This window comes from Stegostoma tigrinum, chromosome 26, assembly GCF_030684315.1.
Source record: "Stegostoma tigrinum isolate sSteTig4 chromosome 26, sSteTig4.hap1, whole genome shotgun sequence".
Taxonomy (NCBI): Eukaryota; Metazoa; Chordata; class Chondrichthyes; order Orectolobiformes; family Stegostomatidae; genus Stegostoma; species Stegostoma tigrinum.
Window position 1 is genome coordinate 25,693,556 of NC_081379.1, and position 12,433 is coordinate 25,705,988.

A 12,433-nucleotide genomic window follows, 5' to 3' on the forward strand; every position below is an offset into this window, starting at 1 on the left:
ATTCTATGAGGGTTGAATCATATTCCACTCTGAAGTGGACTTATACAAATATAGTCAATAAGCAGGCAACCTAACACGTACAACTGGATAAACCAAAGATAAAGATAACAAAGTGTGAGGCCGGATGAACACAGCAGGCCAAGCAGCATCTCAGGAGCACAAAAGCTGACGTTTCAGGCCTAGACCCTTCATCTCTCTCTGATGAAGGGTCTAGGCCTGAAACGTCAGCTTTTGAGCTCCTGAGATGCTGCTTGGCCTGCTGTGTTCATCAGGCCTCACACTTTGTTATCTTGGATTCTCCAGCATCTGCAGTTCCCATTATCTCTAAACTAAAGATAAATGTGGTTATGGCAGTTCTACCGGCATTTTAAGAATGAATTTAAAAATTTCGATAAATAAGAAATGGGACTTATCAGGCAAGTGGTAAGACTGGTTCATGAGTCAGATTTCACTTCTGGTGGTAACAGACGAATAATGACTCGTAAGTCAGAGAAGTGACCTACTTATGGAGAAAAATGAGGCTGGTGGTTTTGGTCAGACAGTTTGTCAGGTTGGGACAGAGCCATTGTGACTTTGAAATGCCATTTGGCTGCAATAATAGGGCATTGAACCACAGAATCCAAAGTCACGTCCCCTCAGAATGGATTTGTAGAACTACAAAAAGGAAACAGTAAGTTGGAATTTAAATCTAGGAGCATTCAGGAAAGCTCTGTTGTGTTCCATTAAATTATCACATAATTGCAATCATATACGGTCACTCTAAATGTTGACTGTGCTATTTACAACAGACACAGAAAACTCTGTGTAAATCGTGGTCACATATGTTCAATGGCTCACGTCAGGCATTCAGACCTAATCAGATAAAGCTTTAACATATAAAACCCCCCTGTCTGATCTGGTAGCACCTGAAAAACCCAAATGCTATGTCTGAGAGGCAGGATGAGGATGAAGATGTAGGACAATTTGTGGTGGGGAGGAAGGGGCCAGTTCACACTATTACAATCCTGGTGACGTAACAGAATGAACAGCCAATGCTGGAAAACCAGACCCAAGAGCATTCCCAAGGTGTGCTCGCAAAAGATTGTCCTTGTTTGCATCAGAGGAAAAATCCTGCAACAAATGTATATAACAGTAACCCTGGAACCAGAAATCATCAGAAAAGCAGCAATGTCCCTTTAAATTACATCCATACCGTTCACTTTTAGAAGTGCTGTTGCTCAGCAACTGGGAATACTTCCTAGCAATTATGGTGTCAAACTACAGCAACTTAACTGTCACTTAGCAACATTTGTAAATTCTGTGGCTTCCTGCACATTGGAGGTACTGAATCTTGCTGAGGGATAATCTTCCCATTGTCAAGAAATGTTCAGGCTATCACCTTCCCTACATAGCTAGATGTATCCATGGTACTTGGAGTCATTCAATTTCAGTCGAAGGGACACTGTATGGTATCAGTTTCTGGAGAATTGAGCTGCTCGTGTTGTTCGACTCCTGAAAAGTTGTGAAATGGACACAGTTACTGCTTCCAAAGTTGTCCAGCAAGAGATGGAGGCCTTGTCTCTAAATGATTTTCCTTGTGGTATTGGAAGTTGGGTAAGATTGTAGACGATTCCAGTTAAACAAATTCAAAATTTGGAAATTAATTCCCTGGGAGAATACCAGTTAGGTCTTTGAAAAACTGGACTGAAATTTTAAATTCCTAACAGATTTTCTAGTATGTTGTAATTTATTAAAAATATTTTTATAATGACTAAACCAAAGAGTATTTGTGTCACATCCTTAAGTAATTGATCTTGTTTGTCTGATCGATTGTAAGGAATTTTCCAGTTGTGATATGGAACAATTTGTAACATTAATATGGAGAATTATTGGGTTGTACCCACACGACTTGCGAGAAACTACTTTATTCATCTGTGCCATTTATTTGTTACTGAAATAAATGCCTACATCCATGCTTAAAATGGGAAAGCACCTATATGGCCAAAAATTGTTCACAAATAAGTATTTGCAATAACATTAATTGCAAATTTGTTGGTTACAAAATCTTAAGTGCTCTGTTTATTTTGGGCAGAAACAATTTATTCAATAGCTCGTGTTTGCTCAGATGTGCTTGTGCATATATGTGTCTCCCTAGAGGGGCAATTAGAATTTCATCTCCTTCCTTGGATATTTCATGCTGGACATTCCTCCAACATCAAGAGTTGAATGCCTAATTTCAGTCATCATAGAATCCCTACAGTGTGGAAACAGGTCCGTTGGCCCAACAAGTCCAGACCAATCCTTGGAGTATCCCACCCAGACCCATTCCCCTATAACCCACCTAATCTGCACATCCCTGAACACTACGGGCAATTTAGCATGGCCAATTAACCTAGCCTGCACATCTTTGGACTGTGGGAGGAAACTGGAGTGCCTGGAGGAAACCCAAGCAGACACGGGGAAAATGTGCAAACTCCACACAGGCATTCGTCTGAGGGTGGAATTGAACCCGGGTCTCTGGAGCTGTGAGGCAGCAGTGCTAACCTCTATGTCTAATAAACTAATAGGATTATTTGAAATCATTGGGATGCAAAATAAATTAGGAGTAATATTTTTTAATTTGCTCACAGGTTGTGGGCATCACTCACTAATGGTAGCATTTATTGTCCATTGCTAATTGCCTTTGAGAAGGTGGTGATGAGTAGTCTATTTGGAGCACTTTGTGTGTAGGGCCTCCCACAATGCTGTTAGGGAGAGAGTTTCAGGAACTTCAGTGAAGGAATGATGATAAACCTCCAAGTCAGGAGAGTGAAGGGAATGTTCAGCTGATGATGTTCCCAAGTATTTGCTGCCCCTATTCTTTGAGGTGGTAGAAGGTGCAGGTTTGGAAAGCAGCTTCACTGAGTTATTGCAAGATATCTTGTTGATGGTTTAAACTGCTACCCTTGCGCATCTGTGGTGGATAGAAGGAACATTAAAGGTTTTAGATAGGGTACCAATCAAGTGGATTGCTTTGTCCTGGATGGTGTCAAGCTTCTCGAGTGTTGTTGGAGCTGCACCCATCCAGGCAAGTGGAAAATATTCAGTCATGCTCCTGACTTGTGCCCTGGACTTGGTGGAAAGGTTTTGAAAACTCAAGATAGGGTTTTGAACATTGTAACAGTAACTTACTCATTATAGACAACATACTTCCTTTCAAATCATCTGGCACACTGCTGAGTGAAAATAGGTTTCACCCAATACCATTAAATCCAGCAAATTTTCCTTGCCTTCAACTGAAGAAATAATCACTGCAAGACTGGCTGAATTATAGTTCAATCAATCATATTTAAAGTTAAAAATAAAGCACAGTAAACAGTTCACTACCTTACAACATAAAACTATTAAGTCCCGATTGTTCAACAATAAGTGACCAATACTCACTAACTTTTCTAAAAACTCAGGACCTGGAAATTACTCATATTGAAAACTCAAGGAAATGAGGTTTAATTCAATTCATAATGTGCACTGATGGAACCAGAAGCACTAATGAACAGTCCAAAAGCTGAAAGATACATAGCTGGTGTTAAATTGTCAGCTGCCAATGGGGGTCAGTCAGCGCAGTTGGCTGGATAGCTCATCTATAATGCACAATGGATTCGATTCCCACACTGACTGAGGTCACCATGAAGGCCCTACCTCCTCAACCTCACCTGAAGTGTGGTGACCCTCAGGTTAAACTTACCACCAGTTCTCTCGAATAAGGGAGCAACCTCTGGGACAATGGCGACTTTCACTTTCATTAATCAAAAATCAGAATATCCCAGAGCTGAAAGAACAGTGAACACCATACTTCCTCATTGGAAGATCTATTAATACCCTACTTCCTTCTTGCTGGGTTGGTAATGATTCCTGTTTGAGTAAATAGGATCTGAAACAACTTATTCGTCCAAGTGAGCACCCAAGGCCATTTTTATATCTGAACATGTTGAACCAATGTTCCAAAATGAAACCCTGCACAGAAACATGTTTGTATAGTTGAAACCAGGCATCCAAGTGTCTTTAATTGTTAGCTTTAGATGAATATGGATTCCTTTCTGACACTGAGAAACATCATTTGCAATGATCAATTTAAACTGAATATCTCTCCAGCATTAACATTTTTTTAAAAATCATAGTTTTGACACTTCTGAGTTATTAAACAGGATAGCTTTCTGATTTAAAAAAACAGAAAATGCTGGAGAAACTCAGTTCCAAAATGAGTCACTTTGGACCCAAAACTCTGTTTCTGTTTTTCCGTTTCCACAAACGCTACCAGATCTGTTGTGTTTCTCTAGAAGTTTCTGTTTTTATTTCAGATCTCCACAGGAAGATTCAAAACGGTCTCCACAAACATTTCCTTTTGTTTTAGGTTTCTGGTTTGTCATGACTCAATACGAATGACAAAATACTGCATTGGAGACTCTTAGCCATAACTAAGGTACACAAGGATGTTACCGAGACTCGAGGGTCTGAGTTATAGGGAGGGGCTGGATAGGCTGGGACTTTTTTCTCTGGAACATTGGAAAGTGGAGGGTGACCTTACAGAGGTTGATAAAATCATGAGGGGTATAGATCAGGTAATTGGCCACTTTTTTTTCTCAAGGGTCGGAGATTCTAAAACTAGAGGGCATAGGTGGGAGGGGGAGGGTTTAGAAAGGAACTGAGGGGCAACTTCTTCATGCAGAGAATATGGAACGAGCCTCCAGAGGAAGTGGTGGATGCTGGTACAATTACAACATTTAGAAGATATTTGAACAGGTACATGAACAGGAAAGGTTTGTGGGGGTTTGCGCAAAATGCAGGCAAATGGGACTAGTTCAGTTCAGGAAAGCTGGTCAGTGAGGGCAAGTTGGACAAAAGGATTTGTTTCTGTGCTGTCTGGCTCTATGTATCAATATAATTAGAGGGCAATCTCAAAGCATGGACGAGAAACTAACTGAGAATTTTATGGCAGAATATTAGCGTGACAAGGACCAGGATATATTTCACCATGACGTGTAGAATGAGGAGCTGGCATTATGGGATTGACCAACTTCCATATGTTTATTATGAAGGAAACTTTCCTTGGTTGTACTGCTGGGTTTAGCCTATCCAACAGCACTCTGTCTTCCTGAGATTTCAGGGGATGCTATATTTTTAGAGGTTTCCTGTTTCCCATGAGGTGCTAATCGTAGGCTTGCTCTGCCTTCCTGGATGGATGCAAAAGCTCTCATGATGCTACCTGACTAATGTCAGAGATGTTCTCCTGGTTTCCAGGCCTAAACACCAACAGCTGATCATTTACCTCATTGATATTTGTGTGATTTTGCTTACTGAACATTTGTGCAAGCTCTTTCTATAATGGTTTTCAAACTTTTCTTTTCAAAATGTTGGTAATATCCACTTACAACGTTGTATGCAAAATTTTACGGTCTGAAGTATACTTCGCCCTCTGGTGTTCAACTTGCAATATTACAATACAGGTGAGTAATAGGTGTGAGTATATTGAAACATAGACTAGAGTGCCCTGCCTTTTATGAATGTTTTTCTCTTCATTTAATCATCCAATAAACCAGGCAATACAGTGTACGATATTTAGCAGATTTATTTTTGAATTAGAATTAGAATTAGCTTTATTATCACATATACTCAAATGAGTACAGTGAAAAGTTTCAGACACAGTAGGAACTGCAGGTGCTGGAGAATCTGAGATGACAAGATGTAGAGCTGGACGAACAGAGCAGGGGAAGCAGCATCTTAGGAGCAGGAAAGCTGATGTTTCGGGCCTAGACTGTTCTAGGCCCAAAACGCCAGCTTTCCTGCTCCTATGATGCTGCTTGGCCTGCTGTGTTCATCCAGCTGTACACCTGTTGTTATCACAGTGAAAAGTGTGCCACATAGGTACAAAGATACCAGGTACAGATTCTGACAGTGAATGATGAAGGTGGTTGATATGATGTCATTCAAATGGACTGTATGGTCCTGAACAGTGTTGAGTTTTTTTTGAGTGCTGTTGGACTTACATCCACCCAGTCAAATGAAGAATATCCCATCATAGCCCTGACTTTTAAATCTTTTAAATCCTAGAAAAGTTTTAAAAAGTCAGGGAGTGAGTAACTCACTTTACTTGCTACAGACTTTCCAGGCTTTGACCTGTCCTTGTGGCCAAAGTGTTTATTCGGCTGGTCCAGTGACATTCCTGACCAATGATTCTCCCAGGATGTTGATGACAGGAAATTCACTGTTAGCAATACTGGAGGATGCCAAGGGAGATATTTATACACACTGTTGCTAGAGATGGTCATGCTAGAGATGGTCATTGCTGTGTGAATGTTACTTGACAATCCTGCATGATATTCAGATCTTCCATATGGGTGCAGTCTATTCAAAGGGTTAATTTAAATTAAATAGACTTTAAACTAACTGAGGAAGAGATTGGATGCATTACAGTCCATATGTCTGAGTTGCAACTATATATGTCCTCAGTAAATAGGTAGAAGACTTGGGCCTGGTTACAGAGTACACAATTTCAAACTGTGTCCATCACACAAACATAGGCAGTTTGGCAAATAGTATGGCGGATTATCTTCCTGGTGAAATCAGCAGTATGAACTAATTGATGCAGATAAAATTTCATATAGATAAATGTGAAATTACTAACTTGAGAGAAAAAAATGAATGGGAACATACGCCTATTGGTGGAACATTGAAAGAAAAGAAATAAGGGTTCAAATTGACAAAAAGTGTATGTAGTCGGATAAAGTCATAAAACAGGATGCAAGGGCTATGATCTTTAAGTCCGAGAATGAAACATTTTGCTGAATTTATACAAGGCCTAAGTTAGGCCCCATTTAGAACAATGTGTCCAGCTTTAGGTGATGCATGGAAGGACGTTAAAGCCATAGAGAATGAATTGACTAGATTTATCGAAATGACACCATGGGTGGGAAACTTAAGTAATGAGGTGGAACCTTGAGGCTCTGGAACTTTCTCCACTGGAGCAGAGAAGGTTCAGAAACAATTTTACAAACATATTTAAAATTGTGAAGAACTTGATATAGTGAATGTGAAAAATAAAATTCCCTTTACCATGAGAATCAGTTGTGAGGGACTTCAAATTGTCAATACAAGGAGAAAGGCTGGAAGAAAATTGCAAGGGAAATTTGGGTAAATATTTGAAGCTGAGGAAGAGTAAGATAAACTTTACATGCCTGAATAAAGATTTGACTTTCACAAGGCCCCTTCCATGCTGTGTAAAGCTCAATGGTCCAATATATTGCGAATAGTGTCAGAATCTTTTCCAAATAATGTTCAGAAGAATATTCAAAATCCTTACTTTTTGGTGCTGCTTCTTTATTTAATTGCTGATTATTTATCATTCTACAGTAACTGAAAGCATTTGTGTTGAACTTAACATTTCTGGTTCCCTTTGTAAACTGAATGAATATAAAACAATGTTAATTAAATAGAAATGTCCTGGTCTGTCTTTTCAATATGGAATCCAGATCATTACAACAATTAAATCTTGTTGGATTTTTTACGAACATTTTGTCCAGGGTATTACACAAAAGCTTTTTTTCGTTTTATTCAAGTTATTGAATCAAAGCTATTCACACAAATGCACAGACCATCAAAGATGTCATTGCTGTATTAGGTCATAGGAAAGAACCTCGTCTCTTAAAATGGCAATGATACTCTTCTGTCTTAGAACTACAGCAACTGTTGTTGCTTGGCAACTGAGAGTGTACCTCTTAGCAACTGCAATACCAAGCTAAGTGAATGATTTGTTACTAAACCCCATTCATAAACAATATGGCACATGGGCATATTTGGGAAAACAATTCTTTTAATTACAGATTTGTTTTCTCTGAACTGTGCATATTCACATGCTGTATCTATATCTATCATATCTGGAACTCTATACATGAGATCAAATGGTCACTATATGATGTCAACACCCAGGGGATCAATATAGACTTCTCAAAGGTTTAGAAATGACAACTATTACGGCTTTTAAAGCTTTCCAGCAACAGATTCAATCATTGTGCTTGAATGACTTTCCTTGTGGTATTGGGAGTTGGGTAAGGAATAACCAATCCATTCCATTTGAAATATTTTTAAACCGAGCTGAACAATTATCATGTTACAATTCGAGTACAACTAGATTATTCTCGGCACAGTTTAGCTAGCTAGATGATTTTGCTTTATCCTAATGACAGAAAATAAAGCATGTATGATTTAAACTTGCGATAATGACAGGTGTAAGATAACAAAGGATCAACGTGTGAAAAGCAGAAATGTAAAAATGTAACCTTCAAAGGCATGCTTCAGTGTATGAATGGCCCACACTTAAGTTTATGTTTTGATGAAATCAGATGTTCCTCTACAATCATGACCCTGAACCATTTCCTTCTGTCTTTTTCATGTTTGGGAGTCCCTACTATGTAAAATGTACACTTGCTCTCATGATGTTGGGCTTCTTTTCATTCATTAAGGGGTTTGGGCAAAGTTGGCTGGACCAGCATTTATTGTTCATCTCTATTTGCCCTTGAGAAGGTGGTGGTGAGCTGCTTTTTTGAACCACTGCAATCCATTTAGAGTAGGTTAACCCACAACGCTGTTAGGGAGGGAATTCCAGGATTTTGACATGAAGGAACAGCAACATGTGCCTATGTCAGCAATTCCCTCCTGGCTGTATACCACTGTGTTGCCATGTCTGCTGGGTCTGTCAGGTTAGTGGGATAGGACACATCCAGGAATGCTAATCGTGGTAATAGTTAACTGGTAACACAGTGTGCAGCTGGAGGAACACAGCAGGGCAGGCGGCATCAGAGGAGCAGGAAAGTTTATTTTCAGGTCAGGGCCCTTCTTCAGAAATTGGGGAGGGGGAAGGCAGCTCCGAAATAAATAGGGAGAGGAGGGGTGAGGCTGGGGAAGGTAGGTGGGATGGTGATAGGTGAGTGCAGGTAGGGAGTCGTGGGGATTGGTCAGTGAGGTGGGAGGGGAGAATAGGTGGGAGCGAAGGTGGGAGGTTGTTTCAGGTCAAGGAGGTCAGGATGAGAGGGAGGGTTGGTCATGGGATGAGGCCAGGGATGGGGAGATTTTGAAACTAATAAAGTCCACATTAAGACCACTGGGTTTTAGGCTCCCAAGGCAGAATATGAAGTGCTGCTCCTCCAGTTTGCGGGTGGCATCATTATTACACAGGAGGAGGCCCAGGATGGACATGTCACCCAGGGAGTGGGAGGGGGAATTGAAATGGTTCACAATCAGAAGGTGTTGTTGTTTGTCACGAACAGTGCGCAGGTGATCTACTAAGCAGTCTCCGAGTTTCCACTTTGTCTCACCGATGTGGAGGAGGCCACATTGGGAGCAGCAGATACAACAGACCACATTAGCTGATGTGCAGGTGAACATCTGTCTGATGTGGAAGGGTTTTTTGGGTCCTTGAATGGAGGTGAGAGGGGAGGTGTAGGGGCAAGTGTTGCATCTCCTGCAGTTGCAGGGAGAGGTGGGCAAGTGCGGAGTGTGGAGGACGAGGCAGTCATGGAGAGAGCAGTTCCTATGGAAGGCAGATAGGCGTGGGGAGGGAAATATATCTTTGGTTGTGGGGTCAGATTGTAGGTGGTGGATGTGGTCGAGAATGACACGTTGAATCTGGAGGTTAGTGGTATGACATGTGAGGAAAGGGGAATTCTATCTTTGTTTTTGTTGTGGGGAGGGGATGTGAGAGCAGAGGTGCGGGAAACGCAGAGATGCAGTTGAGAACATTTTCAGCCACTGAGGGGGCAAGTTGTGGCCCTTGAAAGAAGAGGACATCTGGGATATTTGGGAATGGAATGCCCCATCTTGGGAGCAGGTGCAGCAGATGCAGAGGAATTGGGAGTAGGGCATCACATTCTTGCAGGAAGGTGGGTGAGATGAGGTGTAGTCTAGGTAGCTGTGGGAGTCGGTGGGCTTGAAATAGATGTTGGTTTTGAGGCGGTCACCAGAGATGGAGACAGAGGGGTCCAGGAAGGAGACAGAGGTATCAGAGCTGGTCCAAGTGAACTTGAGGTTGGGGTTAAAAGTGTTAGTAAAGTTAGTAAACTTGATGAACTGTTCAAGCTCCTCCTCAATGGGGGTAGTGCCAGTGTAGCTGTGGAAGAGGGACTGTTCCACTAACACAGTGTGGAGCTAGTGAAACACAGCAGGCCAGGCAGCATCAGAAGATCAGGGAAGTTGATGTTTCGGGTCCTGGACATTGTCTGTAAGGTATTATTCCATGAGTGCGACTATGTCAGGTGTTGTTTAACTATTCTGTGAGACAGCTCTCCCAATTTTGGCGCTAGTTCCATATGTTTGTAAGGAGGACTTTGCAGGATCAACACAGCTTATGTTTTTATTCTTGTTTTCAGTGCCTTAGTTAATCCTAAGTCATCTAGACAGTTTAATTTATTGTTCTGAAACTTTTTAGCACTTGACTATTTGCACCCAGCAAATGGCTTGTTCGGCCATTTCAGAGTCAATCATATTGCTGAGTCTGATGTCTCATATATGCTTATCAGGTAAAAAAAGTAGTTCTCCTTCCCTAAAAGTCATTAGTAAACCAGATGGGAGAGAGATAATGGGAACTGCAGATGCTGGAGAATCCAAGACCACAAAATGTGAGGCTGGATGAACACAGCAGGCCAAGCAGCATCTCAGGAGCACAAAATGAGATGCTGCTTGGCCTGCTGTGTTCATTCAGCCTCACATTTTGTTGTCCAGTAAACCAGATGGGATCACTTTCAATTCCAGATTTTTAGTGTGTTCAGATTCCAACACTTGCTGCGGTGAGGTTTGAACCTAGGCCACAGAACATGGCCTGGATCTTTGGATTATGAATCCAGTGATAATACCACGACCTTCCCAATGTATTGCAACCTAAACATGCTCTTAATGCAGTGATTCATCATGGGGATTCGTCCTTTAAATGTGGTTTGGCCCTTACTATGACCAGCCTATTGTATGTTTTCACATGCATTACAATGTTTTCCCACTGAAAGTACTACTAAAATGTCATAGCGGCCGGTGCTGGCATCTTTTCAACTGCGACTTAAATGGCTCTAGCTAGTAAGGAGAAAAGCTTAGCTTTCTGGCTTGAAAAATTTAACTAATTTCATCCCTACACCAATTGACAGATATTCTGTTTTCCCCAGGGAGTGGTATATTATTGAGATAGATGTGGTGCTTTTTAGTGCTTCACTGCTGTTTAAGTGTCTCAAAATGGTAGGAGCTTCATTCATCTGGGTATGAGTGACAATTTCAAAACATTAGAAGAACAGGTGGTGTCTTTTATAATAGGTCAGGCAGCATCAGAGGAGCAGGAAAGATGACATTTTGGCTTGGGGACCTTCTTCAGAAATACCCATTTTCTGAAGAAGGGTCCTGACCTGAAATAACAGGTGTAGAGCTGGATAAGCACAGCAGGCCAAGCAGCATCAGAGGAACAGGAAATACCAGCTTTCCTGCTCCTCTGATGTTACCTGACCTGCTGTGTTCTTCCAACTCCACACTACATTATCTCAGACTCCAACATCAGCAGTTCTTACTATCTCTGAGGTAGTGTCAGATACTGAGGTACTATTGATACAAAAAGCTAACACAATTAGAAGAAACATAACTAAGTTTTTCCGATGACTTACGTTCTCAGACCCTCAAAGAAATGCAGATTTCTAAGAGATGATAGGAGGTTTGTTTTCTTTTACAGGAGTGCAAAGCATTTTCATTTGTTATTGCAATGATTCTGAAGACCGTACATCTGCATATTGTATGAGTTACTATAGAAGATACCTGGAGGGAATAGAGGTGGCATGAGTGATCTAAGAGGACATGGAGGATACATGAGCATTATAGAGGCAGCAGGACAGAGTCTTAGGGTTTGGAAGATTGATGGAATCAAAGAAGTAGCATGAGGAATCTGAGGGGGCACAGAGAATGTATGGAAGCCAATTTGAAGGAACAGAGGGGTTTGGGAATGGGCAAGGATGTTGAGGGATGAGGTTTAGGTGGCCTTTAAAACTGTTCAGAGCTCTGAGGTAGGCTTTGTAACCAGCCTGCCTCCAAACCCAGGCTCCTCACACACTCCACTTTGGCTCACAAACAACCCTGGTGTGAAAGGCAAAAATGGTACATGGTCATACGTGGGTCGACTGTACAGTTTATGAACTGTGAAAGTGCATGGGTCAGATCTTCCCCAGTCCAGAGGAAGATTCCGTTCCAAATCTATGTTACAGGATCCCTGTTGTAGCAGAGCAGGGAACATTTCAAGAGCTCATAATCATATTGCTGACCAAGGTTATATTTATTCATTAATTCTCTGAAAAATCAATCAAATATTTAATACATATGCAAAGTCAGCTCCAAGCCCTTACATACATGTAACATCCTAAATATTTAATGTAACAATATAAACATAGGGACCATGTTACAA

At 41.1% G+C, this 12,433-nt stretch overlaps 1 protein-coding gene across 1 annotated transcript in view; it reads left to right on the top strand.

Annotated features, from left to right (window-relative positions):
* The first annotated feature begins 1,415 nt into the window (after nucleotides 1–1,415).
* Nucleotides 1,416–12,433, top strand: part of LOC125464309 (leucine-rich repeat-containing protein 43-like) — a 40,388-nt gene continuing 29,370 nt past the window's right edge. The window contains exon 1 of the mRNA XM_059654839.1: nucleotides 1,416–1,593. Within this exon, the coding sequence (XP_059510822.1) occupies nucleotides 1,507–1,593 (87 nt within the window). The 5' untranslated portion in view covers nucleotides 1,416–1,506. The remainder of the gene's footprint in view (nucleotides 1,594–12,433) is intronic.